This window comes from Anopheles moucheti, chromosome 2, assembly GCF_943734755.1.
Source record: "Anopheles moucheti chromosome 2, idAnoMoucSN_F20_07, whole genome shotgun sequence".
NCBI classification, from domain to species: domain Eukaryota; kingdom Metazoa; phylum Arthropoda; class Insecta; order Diptera; family Culicidae; genus Anopheles; species Anopheles moucheti.
This window is the reverse complement of record NC_069140.1, coordinates 46,830,634-46,846,485: the sequence shown is the minus strand read 5'-3', so window position 1 is coordinate 46,846,485 and position 15,852 is coordinate 46,830,634. Positions and strand designations below refer to the sequence as shown.

Here is a 15,852-nt window from a genome sequence, read left to right as displayed (position 1 = left end):
CGAATCGTACAGAGAGGACGTCCGGAACAAAGTCCGGCGTACCAGATTCTTTCACGATGACGTTTGACCGGGAACGGTTGTAGCGCATGATAGGCAAGTATCGTACTAGAACTGCCGCTCAGTTCATCAACTGGAAGATGATTCGAACTGAACAAGCATCAATTAGTTGCTAAATATTTTAATGCTTTATTTTGAATTGCTTCGTTTAAATATGTCTCATTCAATAATGTAACAATTATAGATTGGGATGATGCTCCTGAACACTGATCGATAGCTGTTTGTAAAACCATCTTCCTGCTATTCTCCCCAAATGGGGGAAGCCGTCTCTGTCGCGTTGTCGAAATTGCAACTAACCACACCAAACCTAAACGGGAGGGCAATTAGGTGTAAATGCATACGATAAGCCTTAAATGCTATATAGCCTTGATATGAAACTACATTCCAATATGTTTAGTTCCACGTGCCTCTTTTGCAAGATGTAATACTTTGTTTTTCGTTTTAGTTCTCCTAATGATATCTCAAGCGATCGAATTTATGTAGCTCTCTCTCTCTCTCTCTCTACAAACGGATTGGATTTGGATAATTGAAGAAGTTTTGAATCGGCACTGGAACCTTAGCAAGATTCGGGGCACATTACTTAATCTTTTTAACCGTTGGCATTGCCCAAGCGAAGCATGCGGCGTTTTGTCGCACAATTCTATAAGCAAAACTTTACTCTTCTACTACGACCTATCGAAATCAATGCTCTATTGCTCTCAATGAAGACTGGCTATCACCGCTTGAAGTTGGGACAGAGTTCAAGCTAAAAGTCTCGCAAGCCTTATGTTTTTTCCTCCGAAGCACCCGATACGGTGGGAAAACAATATGCATCCGCATCGTACTTGGCTTACCGTGTATAGAAAAGGGGAACAAAATACTATAGCGAAAGAAAGTCATTTTTGTCAAAACAATTTCTCAACAGAAGAAAAGCTTCCATTGAAACGAAGCCCGCGAAAGGGGGGTTTTGCACGATCCTTCGCCAAAATATAAATATCTAAACAACAGTTGAACGAATAAACACGTGAAATAAATTAGAATAAATAAGGATAAATATGAGACTTTCGAGCTCATTTTAAAGACGCGCGCTAAAAAGAAACAGCGTACACATATTTAAGCTACCTAAAGCAGGGGTTCGTTTTTGTGAAAGGTGGACAGTATTGAGGTGAAGGCGAGGGCCGTCAGCCTGCTGAAAACAGCGAACCGGTTTAAAATGCCGTTTCGAGAGCTGCCGAAGCCATCGACTGCTTGGCTGTGGTGGAGTGTAAATCCTCCCCAGTCGCACCTTGGTCCCGTGCAATCAGTTTCGCTGCCATGTCCTTCACCAGCTTACCACCACGTGGCCCATCGGATGTGGAAAAGCCGGCAAACGATTTGGCCAACCGTGGTATCTCACCGCGCATGAAATTGTTTTCGTCCTCTTTGAGGAAAATGTTCTCCTTAAAGCTACTGATCGTGTCCTCCACTTCCGGTTCCGGTTCCTTGGCAAGCGTGGGTCTTGTGGTGGGTTCCTTCTCGATCGATTTCCTACCATCCGTGGGCAATATGTCTTCCTCACTGTTCGCTTCCGGTATGGCAGTGGAGATAACACCCGTGCGCATATTATTGTAGCGCCAGTTGGACCGAGCCGCACCTCCCTTACCTCCACCACCCTTCGTTGGGGATCCACCGTATCCGCCCTGCTGTGCTATCCGTCGGTAGCTGTACATTTTCGGCGAAGCAGACATATCCAGGATCGCCATATTGCTTGCGGGTGATGAGTTCGGTTGTTCTTTCGGACGCGTCGCGGCCGTTTCCTTGCTCTTCTTCAACAGCTCCACGGCCGACATTTTAGAGCCGGGACTTGCGTGTGACTTAGTGCCGTGAGCTAGCAGCAGCTTCTTGAAATCCATTAAGCTTGTTTTAGGTGTCCCAAGCCGATCCGAGCATGTCTTCGGTACTTCTACGCTGTTCGACGCCCAACTGTGACGGCCCCTCGGTGCCTGAGGTTCTAGCATTTCGCGCGGAGTCGAACGACCTGAATGTACCGGCGAGTTACCCAACGAGCGAACGTTTGTGGATGTGGACAGCAGTAGCTTATGGTGCAGTGGCCCCATCACATCATCCTCCTTCGAAGGCGTTGACGTACGGAATGGGTTCGTTTGGCAAGGTTTGATTGGCGACAGTTCACTCTGTTCGGCCAGTATCGTCCGCAGGCTGCGATCCATCGGTTTTGGCACGGCACTTCTACCGACGGCCAACGGCGAAGGTTTCAGTTTGTTCGGAACCGCGTACAGACTGTTCGGATCGGGCGTGTCCGGCACGAGTGGACTGGCCGGTGGACTTGCGAAACTTCCCGCCATCAGTGCGCGCGGAGCTTCGTAATCCTGCAACCCGCCTGCCCGGTACGTGCGCGCATAGTCCGGCCGGGTCGGTAGCGTGGCGAGGTTCCGCTGGACGGTTAGCTTGTCCGGGTACCAGTTCCTAATGCTAGAACGGTCCAGTGAGTGAGCACCTGCAAAAAAAGAAGCGGTAGAGGCGAGGTCCATAATTACTTCAGGGATGAGCTGACGGTAAGGTGAGCTCGTGCCAGATGAAGGATGATTTTACTACTGTGTGGGTGGGTGTGTGATTGAACTACCGTTTCCAAGATTTGTGCCAAGATGTATAAAGTGAAAGTGCAGTGGAGGGAAAAGAAACACAAAATGAAGCACACATAAAACCGCGAAACACACACGGCACAAACGTATCAATTAGTCACTGATCAAAAGAGCATAGTTAGATTAGCTTCGAAAAACAGAACACGAACATTGTTTCAGCAAAAGTTTATTATAAAAAAACAAAAGCAATTAATCGCACGTAAATAGTAAGTAAAACCTGCCCACCGCGTAAATAAGAATACTTGTTTTTGTACCATTTGTAAGAATACTTTGAAAGAAAAAAACACACTGTGTTTATCCTACATGCCACGAGAAGGAGTCGCGTTTCGTTTGTTTTTCGCTCGCGCAATGTCTCTGCAAAATTAACTCGTATCGAAAAGTATCGTTAAAAACAATCAGTGTGGTGTGTTAATGCGTTTTTTTCAAAGAAGCCTGATTATGTACACTTAAATGTAGCTGTGGCAAAGAGTTTTGTTAGACCACAATGAGAAACACGAAACGGAATAAGGAAGCAAACAAATGTAATTACAAAAGCGCACCAAAATGGCGTTGCAATTTTTGTGCGTGTTTGTTATCTGGTATCGCCTACTTGCCCAGTGTACCTTTGTCGCCCGTTTGCCTGACACAACACTCTCTGTCAACGTTTTGTGCTTACGGGTGATTGCGTAGGAGGCCTACTGTGGTGCATAAAATTCGTGTACACGGAAGCGCAAAGGCAGCTTACCTTCGGGATACAGTTTTGCATGGCCTGCTGCAGATGCCTGATAGGCTGCAATCGGTGCAGCACCGTAGTACGGTGGAGCACCAGCGTCAGTCATATCAGTGCCGTACGGGGAGAAGGAGTGCATGCTGGTAAGTTCACGGGTTTCCCGCCGGATTGGCGGCTGTACGGGTGGCTGCTGTTTGGCACTGTTAGGGAGAATCGTTGCCACGAGTGTTTTCTTCGGCGGTTCCAACAACACACCGGACCCGAGCGGTGACGGTCCGATACGGGGTGTACCGTACCGTGCGGAAACCAGGGGTCGCTTCAGTTGTCGCACCGTGGGAAGTATTGCTGATGGTGCTGCTGCTACTGGTACACCGTCGACACCAACCACTATTGGGTTCGTTGTACTCACTGTTCCACCACCATCGCCACCTGCGTACTGCTGCTTCTGATGCTGCTGTTCCTGCTGTGGATGCTGTGGATGCTGTAGTACGACGTGCGGTTGTTTACATTGCGCTTCGCGTGACGACACATCCTTTACGCATGGTCCGGGAGCGAACGTTGTATGGGCACCCTTCCGTCGCTTCAAGCTGTCAGATGAGAAAATTACTCGCCCGTTTGCATCCAGCTTCACACGCGCAGCACTCTTCAGCGCAGCGTGCCGCGTACCGCACCCGGCCGTACCAGCAACCGTACCGCTTCCGGCGCCATCTTGACCCGATTGTTGCAGCGCACCTGCGTCTCCGTCGGTACCGCTCTCCGGTGCGCACTTGGTCGCATCCACCGCCAGGAAGTTAGCGCTCTCACACTTGATATTACAGGGCAGCTCGTTGAGCGACACGTATTCGGTTTCTTCGTTCAAATTGCCGGACAGTACCGTGGCCAAATTGCGGCGCACCGTCAGCTCGTTCGGTGTTTTACGACCCTTGGAAATCTCAACGTACTCGCCTTCGCCCTCTTCCGTCGGTGCGCCCGTTCCGGCCACCGTCTTGGATGCTGCAAACCCACCAGTGCCGTCTTCCTTTGTGGGTGATTTTTTCAAATGTGGCAATGCGCCCTTAATCCTATCGAACACGTTGTTCAGTGGCAGAAGCGAATGTTTGCGGAAATCTTTCGGTTTTTTCAGCTCGAACGAGGCAGACTCGGTAAGCAAGGGTCGTCGCTTGTTGCCACTACCCTTGTCGGACGGTTTCGATGATTGAGTTGCGATTGTCTTCGCACCGGATGTGCCAGTCTGTTGTTGCTGCGACTGCTCATCGTCACTGTTCGTTGGGGTGATGATGCACATGGAAGGAATGCGGCTCGTGTTAATGGTTGTCTTCACTTTCAGTCTTTCAGTACGCTCCACGCACTCCACGTCGGATGACTCGGAGTGTTCGGGTTCGGCAGTGGGGGGTAGCTTGCCACCTTCACTGGATGCAGCTCCACTCGACGGTTGGTGCTGCTGTTCTTGTGCGGACGTTACCTTGGGTGCGTTTCCATCCGCCACATCGAGCCGATTGTTATTCTCCTGCCGTAGGATCTTTAGCACCTCTTTCTGGATCAGTACACCGTTGCGTTTGATCGTACCGGTACTGTCCAGCGTACTGCCGAGCGTACTGCTTGAGTAGCTCCGTTCCAGTGTGCCATTGCTGGCGGTGCTGTTGCTACGGTTCAGCTTCGTCAGGGAGCTCTTACGCTCGGGGATCTTGGGTAAGTTGGAGGCACTTGCACTGACGTTCTTGTCACCTTCTGCCAGCACCGTGCAGATTGTACCTGCCGAGCTGGTAGTCGTTGACGTCGATCCCTTCCCGTACACATCGTAATCAGACACAACGGTCGTATTGCCGGAGCTGGAGAATGATGTGATGCTGGATAGAGCCGTTGTCGATTGGAGAGGTGTCATGGGTTCTTCCTCTTTAAGTGTTTTCAATCCCGAGTCCACGTGAAACGAAGTGTAGTAACCCTCCGTATCGCACGAGTACACTGAGCTAGTCTCACCGCCCTCATCGTGATAATCAAACGTCTGCAGATCGGGCGTGATCGTTCCCTCGCTCGTGACGCTACTCGATGCCGACGTGTTGAAGAATCGCCTTCTGCTAACGATCGAGCTCGGAGGTGCACTCGAGCTGATTGGATTGCTGTGGTTTAACGAGGTGCTCGAAGCACTCGATTTGGGATGCGTGTTGGTCGTGGTGATCTCACTACCGATCGATGTCCTGCCGGATTCGGAGCTCGCACTCCAGTTCCCACTGGACGAGTGCGGTTCGTCCCTATTGCCAAGTGCTGTACGACGCTGTCGCCGAATCGTGGACGTTTCCCTCAGCTTCACCGGATTGATCGAGGCTGGCAGGTATGTCGTGCCGCCCAGGATGCCGGTCGAGCTGCGTTCCGACGATGAGTAAGACGGCTTTCGGTCGTGCGAAAGGCGTTTCTCCCTGTCGGTGCCCCGGCGCCGGCTACCGCCGATGCTGGGTTGACGCGCGAGCGTGGTATCGTGGATATTGAAGTCGTCAATGTCCTGATCCTTGTCGCGGTGGCTCGCCGACTCGCGGTTGATCATCCGCAGCCGGTTCATGCCCCACTGCTTCAGCGAGTTGAAGTGTGACATCTTGTTGAAGCTTTTGGCCCACTCGGCCGAGAAGGACGGTTCCTTGCGCAGCAGATCGCCCGACTTGCTGCGAATGGCTGGCATTAGTTCACCGAAATCGCACACCTCATGCTCGTCAGCGACACCGCTGTCTGGTTCACTGTGAAAAAAACATAATCGAAAGTAATGAAATCGTCAAGAACGGTGATGAAACTTCAGCATTATGGTGTGACCGATTGCGTAGTGAGATATATTTTACATTTTTCTTAAAATTTTGCATGTAGCATAATAAATCGCCATCCATACGCCTGTCCCATAATGCTGAAGAAATATTAAATGCTATAGCGCAATGTCAGCAGACAAGATTGCCGAGTTAGATGCAAATTGCTCTATTAAAATGCAACACTTAACAAAACCCAGCAACAAACAACATCAGATGATCACACAAACAAAAGGCGCAAACTTTACATAAATACACAACAACGGTCGATTGTGTGATAAATTAGAAACATTGTGTATGGGCATGAGAAAAGCCAATCGATGATATAAATGTCTTGATCGTTCGGTTGTGGATGGAATTGAGCACCGTACCCCTTGTTGATAACCTCCGCAATTTCCCGCTGATCTGAGCTGGCGATAGTGTTGCGTCTTTTGCCTCGTGGTCGCCGTAACCGCGAACGCCGCCTAACCGTATCCTCTTCTGGCTTGGCATCGTCCTTCTTGGCCCGTGTCGCCGTATAGCACACCAATGACTTCCGTGTCGACGACATACGATCGAACGCCCGTCCGGAGGTATCGATTTTGATAGTTTCCGCTGGAAATCTGTGAGTTGGGGGTGGGAGAGAGTTAGAGAGGACAATATAAACAGGAAGTGAATGCGGGCGTGCACTCAATGTTCCTCAATAAGGTAAACACATACTTTGAGGCCAAAATACGGCATTGCTCGGTAGGCGATGGCAGCAGGTGATCGACACGATCATCTCCACTGCCACTACTGGTGACCGTTTCCGCCAGTGTCGTGATGGCATCGATATCCGTTTCGTCGGCCATGTTGGATGTTGTTGGTGCGTCGGTCAGATCGGACGGTGTCGTACATGATTCGGTTATGTGCGGTAGGACGGAATTGTTATTAGACGCTATCTTAACAGAGCACGCAACACCGGTAGTGACGTCGCCGATTGCCTCCGACGATGTCCATTTGCGTAGATCTTGTACGGCAGTAGGCTGCAGTATTAAAGAGTTGAAGGAATTCGTGAGTTTATACAAGTGTTATTTTTATTGCTGTGAAGCAAGGTTAATGTGTGTACTCGGTGATTGTAAAATGCCCCTTTGATTCGGTGTACGGTTTAGTCCGAGAAATGAATCTTATCTGCAAAAGAGCAAAGACTGACTTTCTGGCTACGTGGTAAAAATAATTACAGTAGGCTAATATATAGAAGAGCCATTACCTCATACTGGATTGTTGAGCTTAAAAGCCTCCTGAAATCGATACGAAATCAACAAGATGTTGACTGAAGATGTTCCTGAAGATGTTGACTTATCGATAGCCGAACTTACTGATTCGACAAAGCTTATCTCCAGAGAATGTCCAAATTTTTCTATGATCATTTTGCTGATGCCAAAATTTTAGAAGAATACGATCGCAAGGGTTCTTAATGTAAATGTCCCACTCGTTCGTCAGAAATTCGTGGTCGAGATTTTACGTGGTCATAGATAGGAGACTATGGCCATAGCCTAAGCGGTCTTTTCGGCGAACGCATCAAAGCCATCACTCCATCCCCAATTTGGACCTACCACGACTCCTCTGGCCATGTGGACAACCTAAACAACGAAACTTTATGGGTTGGGTTGTCCGGTGTCATTCTCATGACGTTACCAGCCTATCGTAGCTAGAAACATATGGGTCCAAAAATACATTATCTTCCTCTCGAACGCAGCTAAGAGAGTTTCATCAGTTTTAGACACAGTCCATGTCTAACATGATTGTTAATTCCGAAGGTCCCGAAGAAACAATCCCTCCAAAGAATGATGGCTTTATTAGTAGGAAGAGCTATTTGTTTAATCAGTAGTTTTTTTTTTCAAAACATTGTAACATGAAGTAATAACATGACACGTCAACTTTTGTAAATTGCCCATCCAATCGAGGCAGGAAAAAATGGGAAGGTGCGTATACATTTCAAGATGCAAAGTGATAGCCAAACACACGCTAGTCAATGGCAAATCAAACAACGTCTCCCTCGATCTGTTTACACAACACTTGGTCAAGCGTGTTTGTCTATCGATAGCGACACTAGGCCCCACTCCACTACTCGTCCAATGTAGTTCACCGTGCATTGGGGAGGTAACATCAATCAACAAGAGCACTGATACTGATTAGATTGTACCGTGGTCCTTTGCGTACGGAGTTGCCGGGATCCGCAGGTGTCGGGGGAAAAGATGGCTATCGGGTTGCCGAACTGAGAGCAGACCGGCACAAAAGAACCAAGAAAGACGGAAAAGGGGATTGTGAACCGACGTAAATAAATACGGTCTTTGTGGTCAAAAAGTGTAGGTCTACCACCGATCGCACTGATGCGCGGTATGCTTTGATTCCGGACATGACCCTGATTCCGGCCTCATTACCGGCGGGCACTAATGAAGACCTTCGCAAGAGATACACACACACTCATGTGAGGGAAGAATTATTTCCCCCGGTAACGTGATACATACCAGACTGACTTCGATGTCCATGTCGACATTGTGGGCGCGGGCGTTGCGCCGCTGCCGACTTAACACCGGGGTGCAGATGAACGCTTCCGTGCTGTTTCCGGCAATGTTGCCCATGATACGGTCCATCTCGGCGATCGTTGCGACGGGCGTTTTGGCGGCGGCCTCGTACAGCTCCCGCACCGTGTCGGACCGGGTGGCCACGGTGAACAGTGCCGTATCCACATGGTACTTCGTCGCGTAGTGGTCCTTTATTTGCACGAACGTATCGAGGTCACTTTCCGCTGGGAAGGAGTAGGGGAACCGTAATTAAAAGGCGTGAAGAAGGAAAATTATCGGAGCGGCAAGCGAAAGCAAATTAGTGTGCGGCAACCGCGAGATGACCGACGAGGTGAGTCTAGCGAGTGAAGTGGACAAATGATACCCAAGGAGACTGCCGAACCAAAGCGTCCGGGCTAGAGCGATTGTGGCATGAGATTTCTCACGTAACCGCTAGGGCGGAGAAACCGAGACCGCCGTACGCAATTCCATCCCCATTCGTAGCTGATGCTAATTCGCTTTTACTTTTGTCCGGAGGTCTTACCGATGCCGACGCAAGAGGGTATGGGAAGCACCCGGTTTGGTGGATTGTTTTACGCCGTGCTGATAATTAATGCCGGCGTTGCTCTAAATAGCCACACGCCGGTTCCCCTGACAGCCCTTGACACGGAAACCGGTGGCAGTTGATTAGATAGAGACCCGGCCGAAAGGTAGTTGCTCGGAACTTAAAAATACAACCATTTGGAATGTGTAAATTAGGAGGGGACCTCAACTTTGTATGCGCCGCTTTTGATAAGCTGAGCTGGGCTGGTTGTTAATACCGGTCGTAACATAATTGAAAATTAGTGCAACATGCACCGCCTGCGTCACCGTTGCCACACCACAAGCTGGGACGGGATAATGCCGGCTGGCAGAGTGTTGTGTATGTGTATGGGCCTCAGAAGATGGTGTTACGGTCGCATTGTTAGCGAATCCATTGTTGTCTCGTCAGATGGCAAATGGCAATGTCAAATTTAATTTCACTTCCGTTCGAAACTTGCCAGCCAAAGGAAGCAAGAGGATGAAATGATTAAAAGAGAGGCAAATTCAAGCGATCGCAGCACATACGCGCGTGAAAGATCTCACAGCGAGCGTGACATTAAATGCCGCGCACTGCGAAACGACACAACCGGCTCAGCGGAAGTCCTGACCATGCACGGCATTCATAATGATCATGCTGCACGACCATTCGGTGGCCATGTTAGGTACGTGGTTTTGTGTTGCTGCTCTCGATTTAAATAACAAACGGAAGATTTCTTTTCGACCTCAAAAAAACACCGGCCCCCGGAAAAGGGTCTGGCTGGAGGGAGAAAGAAAACGTGCGGCGTGCGCACGCGGTACCGAGAACGGCGCAGCAGCATTACAGGGCCCAGGAACGACCGACCATCTGTCGGAGGTTTTGGGAAGGGTAGGTTGGCAAATGAATGGTGTGGATAGTCCATGGGGTTGCCATGGGTTTTTCAAATGATGCCTGTGTGTGAGCGTTATGGGAACGATCCGGTACCGGTCGGCATGGTGCTGATGATGATGATGATGATTGCAGGTAGAGCCACGGCATGGACCGGAGGAGAGGTTGAGAATGCGAGTAGAGCACCGTAACACCGCATATCGCTCCAGAGGTGTCAAATGATGTAAGGAGTTAATGAACGTTTATGGGTCAAAAATTAATGTTTTCATAAATTTTCCATGCAGCGACTTAAGGGAGGTAATGCAGTTAAGAAACCTTTGTGATAATTTTAAATTCAATTACTATTTAATTTTACTTTACAATCGATTGGTGTTAAACTTTCTTCTCCATTTCGGGTTTTTTCATTTTATTTAACTGCAGCTGTGAACGGGGTCGATGCATACTGCTAGAAATAGAAATCTTTACCCAGTCGTAAATTTTAAGTGGTGGATCCTATTATATTAGCAATATTGAAATGCTCGTTGAGAAGGTTTGGGATTTCTTTTAAAAAGAAATGCGTTTTCGTTTGAAAGTATGTTCCTTGTTGTTCCTAACAGTCACGAGTTTTTAAAAAATAGGGTCAACAAATTGTCACTTGTTTTTGTTACATTTTATGAAAGGTTTTGCTGTAAAATTATAGAAAGAATTATGCTTTATTCTATTTTCTTCTATTTTGCTATAATTTAAAGTCCGACAATGGACAATGGCTCTTAGCAAAATAAAGAAGAGTATTTTTTATGTATAATTTTTATTGTTTTATTGATAATTAGTATAAAAATATTATCAAACATAAATCACATAAATAGTAAAGCATGAATCAGCAATGAAAAGAACAGCCGAAGTAGTGTTCTGGCTTGACAAAAAAAAATGCGCGATCAGCTATCTCGAACACTGCTCGAGATAGCCTGTCCCGGGGACAAGAGTAGGTAAACAATAAACGTAAATTGGATATTTGGTAAAAACTTCGAGTCGATCGGTTCAAAGATCATCTAAAATTTCTAGTTGCCGATTCGTTGTTGTAGTTGTATCGGTGTTTTGCGAGAAAAACGCGTTTGAACATTGAAAATGAACGCAAGGCGATATTGGACGTTACTTTGTTATTTGTCATTATTTTTGCAATTTGGAGAACAATTTAATGACACATAATTTAGTTTAAAAACATTTTAAATTTATCACAAAAAAAGTTTTAAGGTTGTTTTCTTGAGGTATTGAGGTTTCATTTAAGGCAACTATTATTAGAAGTGGCTTACATGTTCTATAGCAACACATTGTTTATTGTGATTTAATCACCGAGCCCGTTCTGAGTCAACGTCTCAGCTAGATCAGATCTCACATACATACGGCGAGTTGATTGTTTCAGCTATTCTGTATGCCTTTTTCTTTTAAGTCGCTTGGTTTACGATTTCTAGCGACGTTGCTCGCTGACTAACTGTGACTCAATAAATTACCCTTAAGTGGTCAGTTAGTCAGCCAGGGAACGAGGTTAAACATTGGTGCACTATCAAACAAGCCAAGTATACGCTGTTTGATTTCATTTTAAAGCTTTTCGCGCTGTACCACACGAATGCTGACGGTGCTATTTAAAATGTACACTTCCTTCCTACGCAGTCTGGAGCACTGTTCGATGTAGCAATTGCATTACACCCTCGATATGGTTTTAAGTGCGACCAGAGCCCGTTAACCCGTTGCAAGTTTATCAAAGAACAGGTTTCTACACCCCTGCCAGCAGCATCGCCGCTTTAGCTGAAGATTTAACGCCGATACCGAAGTGATGGACGGGTTTTGCGCGACCCAAACACGCGTGTTTTGCTTTGGCCTCGTATTGGTGTGTCCAGCATCAAACCGTAAAGGTGTGCGAACGGTTCACGCCAAACGTACACCACTACAGGTAGAAGCAAAACGAGTTGCGCACCGACTCATGCACGTTTGCTGCTTTTTCCATCCATCCCTTCGCGAACACGCCAACCATCCGCCTCTCGAGCATCCACTGCTTGGCGGTGCACGGTCCACGGACCCCACTAACCATCGCGTCTCCGGCAACCGACCCTCGATCAGTCGCGCAGGGCATTCCAAAGCAAACGTACAACGATGAAGACGATCGTTTCATCCCTCGTTTCCAAAGGGCACTGCTTGCGAGAAGACGCACGACCAACGTTGGTAATGATTTTGAAACTGGTGCGCAGACGACGGGAAAGAAGGAAGGGCGCGCTCACCGAAAAATGGTCGCAAATGGGAATGCTCCGGTGACAACTCCGGACAACCGTGCTCGTAACAGCCGACAGCAGCCAACAGCAGGCGCTCGTAAAGATGCTGCAAACAACAGGCAGCAGCAGCTGCTGCTGCCATTCCCGACGTCGAAACCCCGACGCAAGGTTTTTAAGATGCCAACGATGCATTCTGGGCGATGTGCGCTTTCGCTCCCTTCGCCGTGTGCCAGAGTACCTAAAAAAGGGGCTCGTCTGTGCAGCGAGGAGGGAAGCCGCACTATCTGCTTTTCTCTTCCGGCAACTTTTATTTGCTCTCGGTACTGGGAACCCACCCGGGCTGGTAAGCGGGCCTTGTGCCGGGATCTTAACATTACGTCACGTAATCTCTGCTCGGCGTATGGCTTTAACTATTATTGGGATGTTGGAGATTTTCTTTCACCACCATGTAAATGCTTGCAGCAAGGAAAGCGGAACAGAGAATAATCAAAAGGGCCCGGAACAGCCGGAAAGCAAATGGCTCTAAGTAGTTAGGCCCCGCGAGTTCTCGTTGCTTGGGGAATCTGGTTTGCGTTGATCGCCACAGATGGAGTTAATGGGTTATTGATTTAAACCATACGCATATGTGCGTCGGATATAGAGTCTCATGGCCGGGGAGATGCCTAAGCCAATTTGATGAAGCATGTTCGGACATTGTAATCTTCAGTTACAGCTCTCCAAAACTGATACTAGCGAGTTTGAAGGGAATTCTCGATCGAATGGTACAGGCAGAGCACACCAGATGTACTTACGGACTGTGACCTGCTTCGGGTCGAACTGTTCCACCTTCTGGGACAGTCGGTCGATGCGCTGCTTGATGCCAAGCGACCGCTCATTGACGCTGGACAGCTCCTCGTGCAGTTCGGTGAAGATCTGGTTGGAGATGAACACGAGCGAAGCGAGCTGACGAAGGGCGTTACTGAGCGTGACGTTGGTCAGGGCCTCGAACTCATTGTCCGCCACCGGGATGGTCGGAGCGGCCGCGTACGGCTGCAGTGCCAACTTGGACGAGCGGGCGATGTACTTTGGGGTTACGACACGCTTCACGAACGGCATTTTGCTTCATGTTGTTTTCACCTGGGTGGTCGTCGTTGAAACAATGCACACACACACACACACACACTACAACCCACCAGTGGCCAACACAACATAAACGCGATCAAACTCTCTCACACCACTCACACAGCACCCATACACGAACCGACTCGTCAATGACTTCTTGGACACACAGGTTGGGCTTTCAATTAATTTTCTTCTTCGATCTTCGTAGCGCACAGCGCTTTTTCTTGGCTAAAACAAAATAAAAAAACAAACACCACTTCACATTCGAAAGATCAGCATCATGATCATCATCATCTACAGCATCACCAGCAGCACTTTGCGCATTGGAATGCGAACGAGAAGGGTAGAAACTGACATTTTACACTGGACACCACATCTCCGCACACTGGACTCGCACTTTCGGGCGTGGGAAGTTGTTTGTTATGCACCCACCCCCGACACTGGTTCCGTGACAGTAAAGCTGCTGCAGCTAACCACCCAGGAAGGATCACGGCGAAGTTCGTAACTGCCGGAAATGCATGCTACGCGCAAGCTTGAACGTTTTGTGGAACGACGGAGCGACAGCGTCCTACCTGCTTGCCGTGTTCTGAGCAACTGGAGTAAAGGCACTCACGCGGCGAGTATGTTGGTCGCTCACGCGATTTTTAATTATGCGTGCACAGTAGGACTGCGCTGGGACACAAAGGCGCATGATGGACTATAGTCGGGGAGAGTCGTAGTGATGAATGATGTTGAGACTTCTCCTCAACGATGCCTCTTGTGCGTAGTGCAGATTTAGGCTGAATAGAGTACGGTGGTACTTCGAGTTACGAGTTTTTTTTTTAGATCTCGCGCTGACGAGCGAGCGTATTTTTTTTGTCCTAAGCTATGTTCTCCCAGATGGCTAATATTTATTTTATGCTGACGACGTTAGAATATTTTCAACAATACGGAATAACGATGACTGCTATAAGCTGCAAAAGGTTCTAGATACTTTCTGTGAGTAGTGTTCGAACAATAATATGGAATTATCATAAAATAAGTGTTGTATAATGTCCTTCCATCGTCTAAAGAAACCACGTACATACAATTATAATCTTCGAGGAAATGTGTTGCAACGAAAAACGCTTATAAAAGTCCTTGGTGTCGAATTAGACGACAAGCTTACCTTCAGGACGCACATTGAGAGCATTATTGACAGAGCAATGCACAATGAATATAGAAGAACGGTAGCATCGTACAACGATCCTTTTTTGATAATGTGTAGGCAGTTTGACACACATTTTGACCTATTCGATTTCAACATGACTACTTAGTGTTTTAAGGTTAATATTTTAGATTCATAGGCCCTCGACAATAGCCACAACTAAGCTTATACCTTAATTTAAGTATACAAGGGTCAAGGTCCATGTCGTACCAGACCCATTAATTGTTAATGAAATAAATAAATAATTTGCTTCGAGATACGAGTAAACCGAAATTCGAATCGTACGTTTAAATGCGTCAGTTAGATTCGTTTTATTAGAGATACTTTAGTACGCGTAGTAGCTGGATTCGATTAATGACATTTTAATGAATTTCAATGGGAAAGTTTGGTTTGGGAAAAGAGCGATTTGACATATGAGCAAGCTTTCTTCTTATGAAGTTGAATATTCAGGAGACCTCAACTTGTCCATAGTGTGAGAACCCTACAAAAGGGAGAAAGCATAAAACATGGCGAGAAAAAAATCTAAGCAAGAAAGAGATAGCGCTATTCCAAGCTCAAACATAACACACACATAGCAACATATACATTTTCCCATAAACACACATACATACACACACATTCACGACCGGTCCGGCACGCATTCCGCATTCCGTCGATCGTGCATCCTGCTGAGTGCCGCGTCACTCAACACCGCGAAGATCACAACGTAGGCGTGAGATGAGTGGGTTTCAACATTTTCAATTGCCCAAATTTTCACCGGAAGTGGAATGCTGATGGTTTACGAATGGTGTGTCTTTCCGGTTACGGGTCACTGTACGATCACGGGTAGGCACCGCCGGCAAGGATACAGCCACCCACAACCGGTGCAACTGTAGCAGATGTTACGGCACTTGCGAGTGTGTGCGAGCGGTTTGCGAGCGGTTGGAATTCTTCCTTACCCATACCACCGTGCATGCCGGGAAGCGGGGTTATGTTGCAGCTTATGCTGTCTGTCTCTGCTTTCTGACTTATGCTCGCCGCTGTGCGGTGGTGTTAGTGCATCGGATACGTGTGTACGTGCGGCGGCGCCGAGTACGTGCCGTTACATTTGCCGGGCGGCTTTACCGGGTAGCGGAAGCGGAGATCGGAGCCATAAATACGTCGATTCCGACCGCGAAACGATCCGGCCTGGAAGAGGAAC

At 47.9% G+C, this 15,852-nt stretch overlaps 1 protein-coding gene across 1 annotated transcript; it reads right to left on the bottom strand.

Moving 5' to 3' along the window:
- Positions 1-171: 171 nt before the first annotated feature.
- Positions 172-13,721, bottom strand: LOC128310160 (uncharacterized). The gene is made up of 6 exons (XM_053046728.1): positions 13,177-13,721; positions 8,660-8,940; positions 6,870-7,174; positions 6,542-6,772; positions 3,400-6,110; positions 172-2,530 (listed from the first exon to the last, which is right to left on the bottom strand). The coding sequence occupies exons 1-6, from the start codon at positions 13,478-13,480 to the stop codon at positions 1,245-1,247; spliced, it is 5,118 nt and encodes a 1,705-aa protein (XP_052902688.1). The 5' UTR covers positions 13,481-13,721; the 3' UTR covers positions 172-1,244.
- Between the last annotated feature and the right edge of the window lie 2,131 nt (positions 13,722-15,852).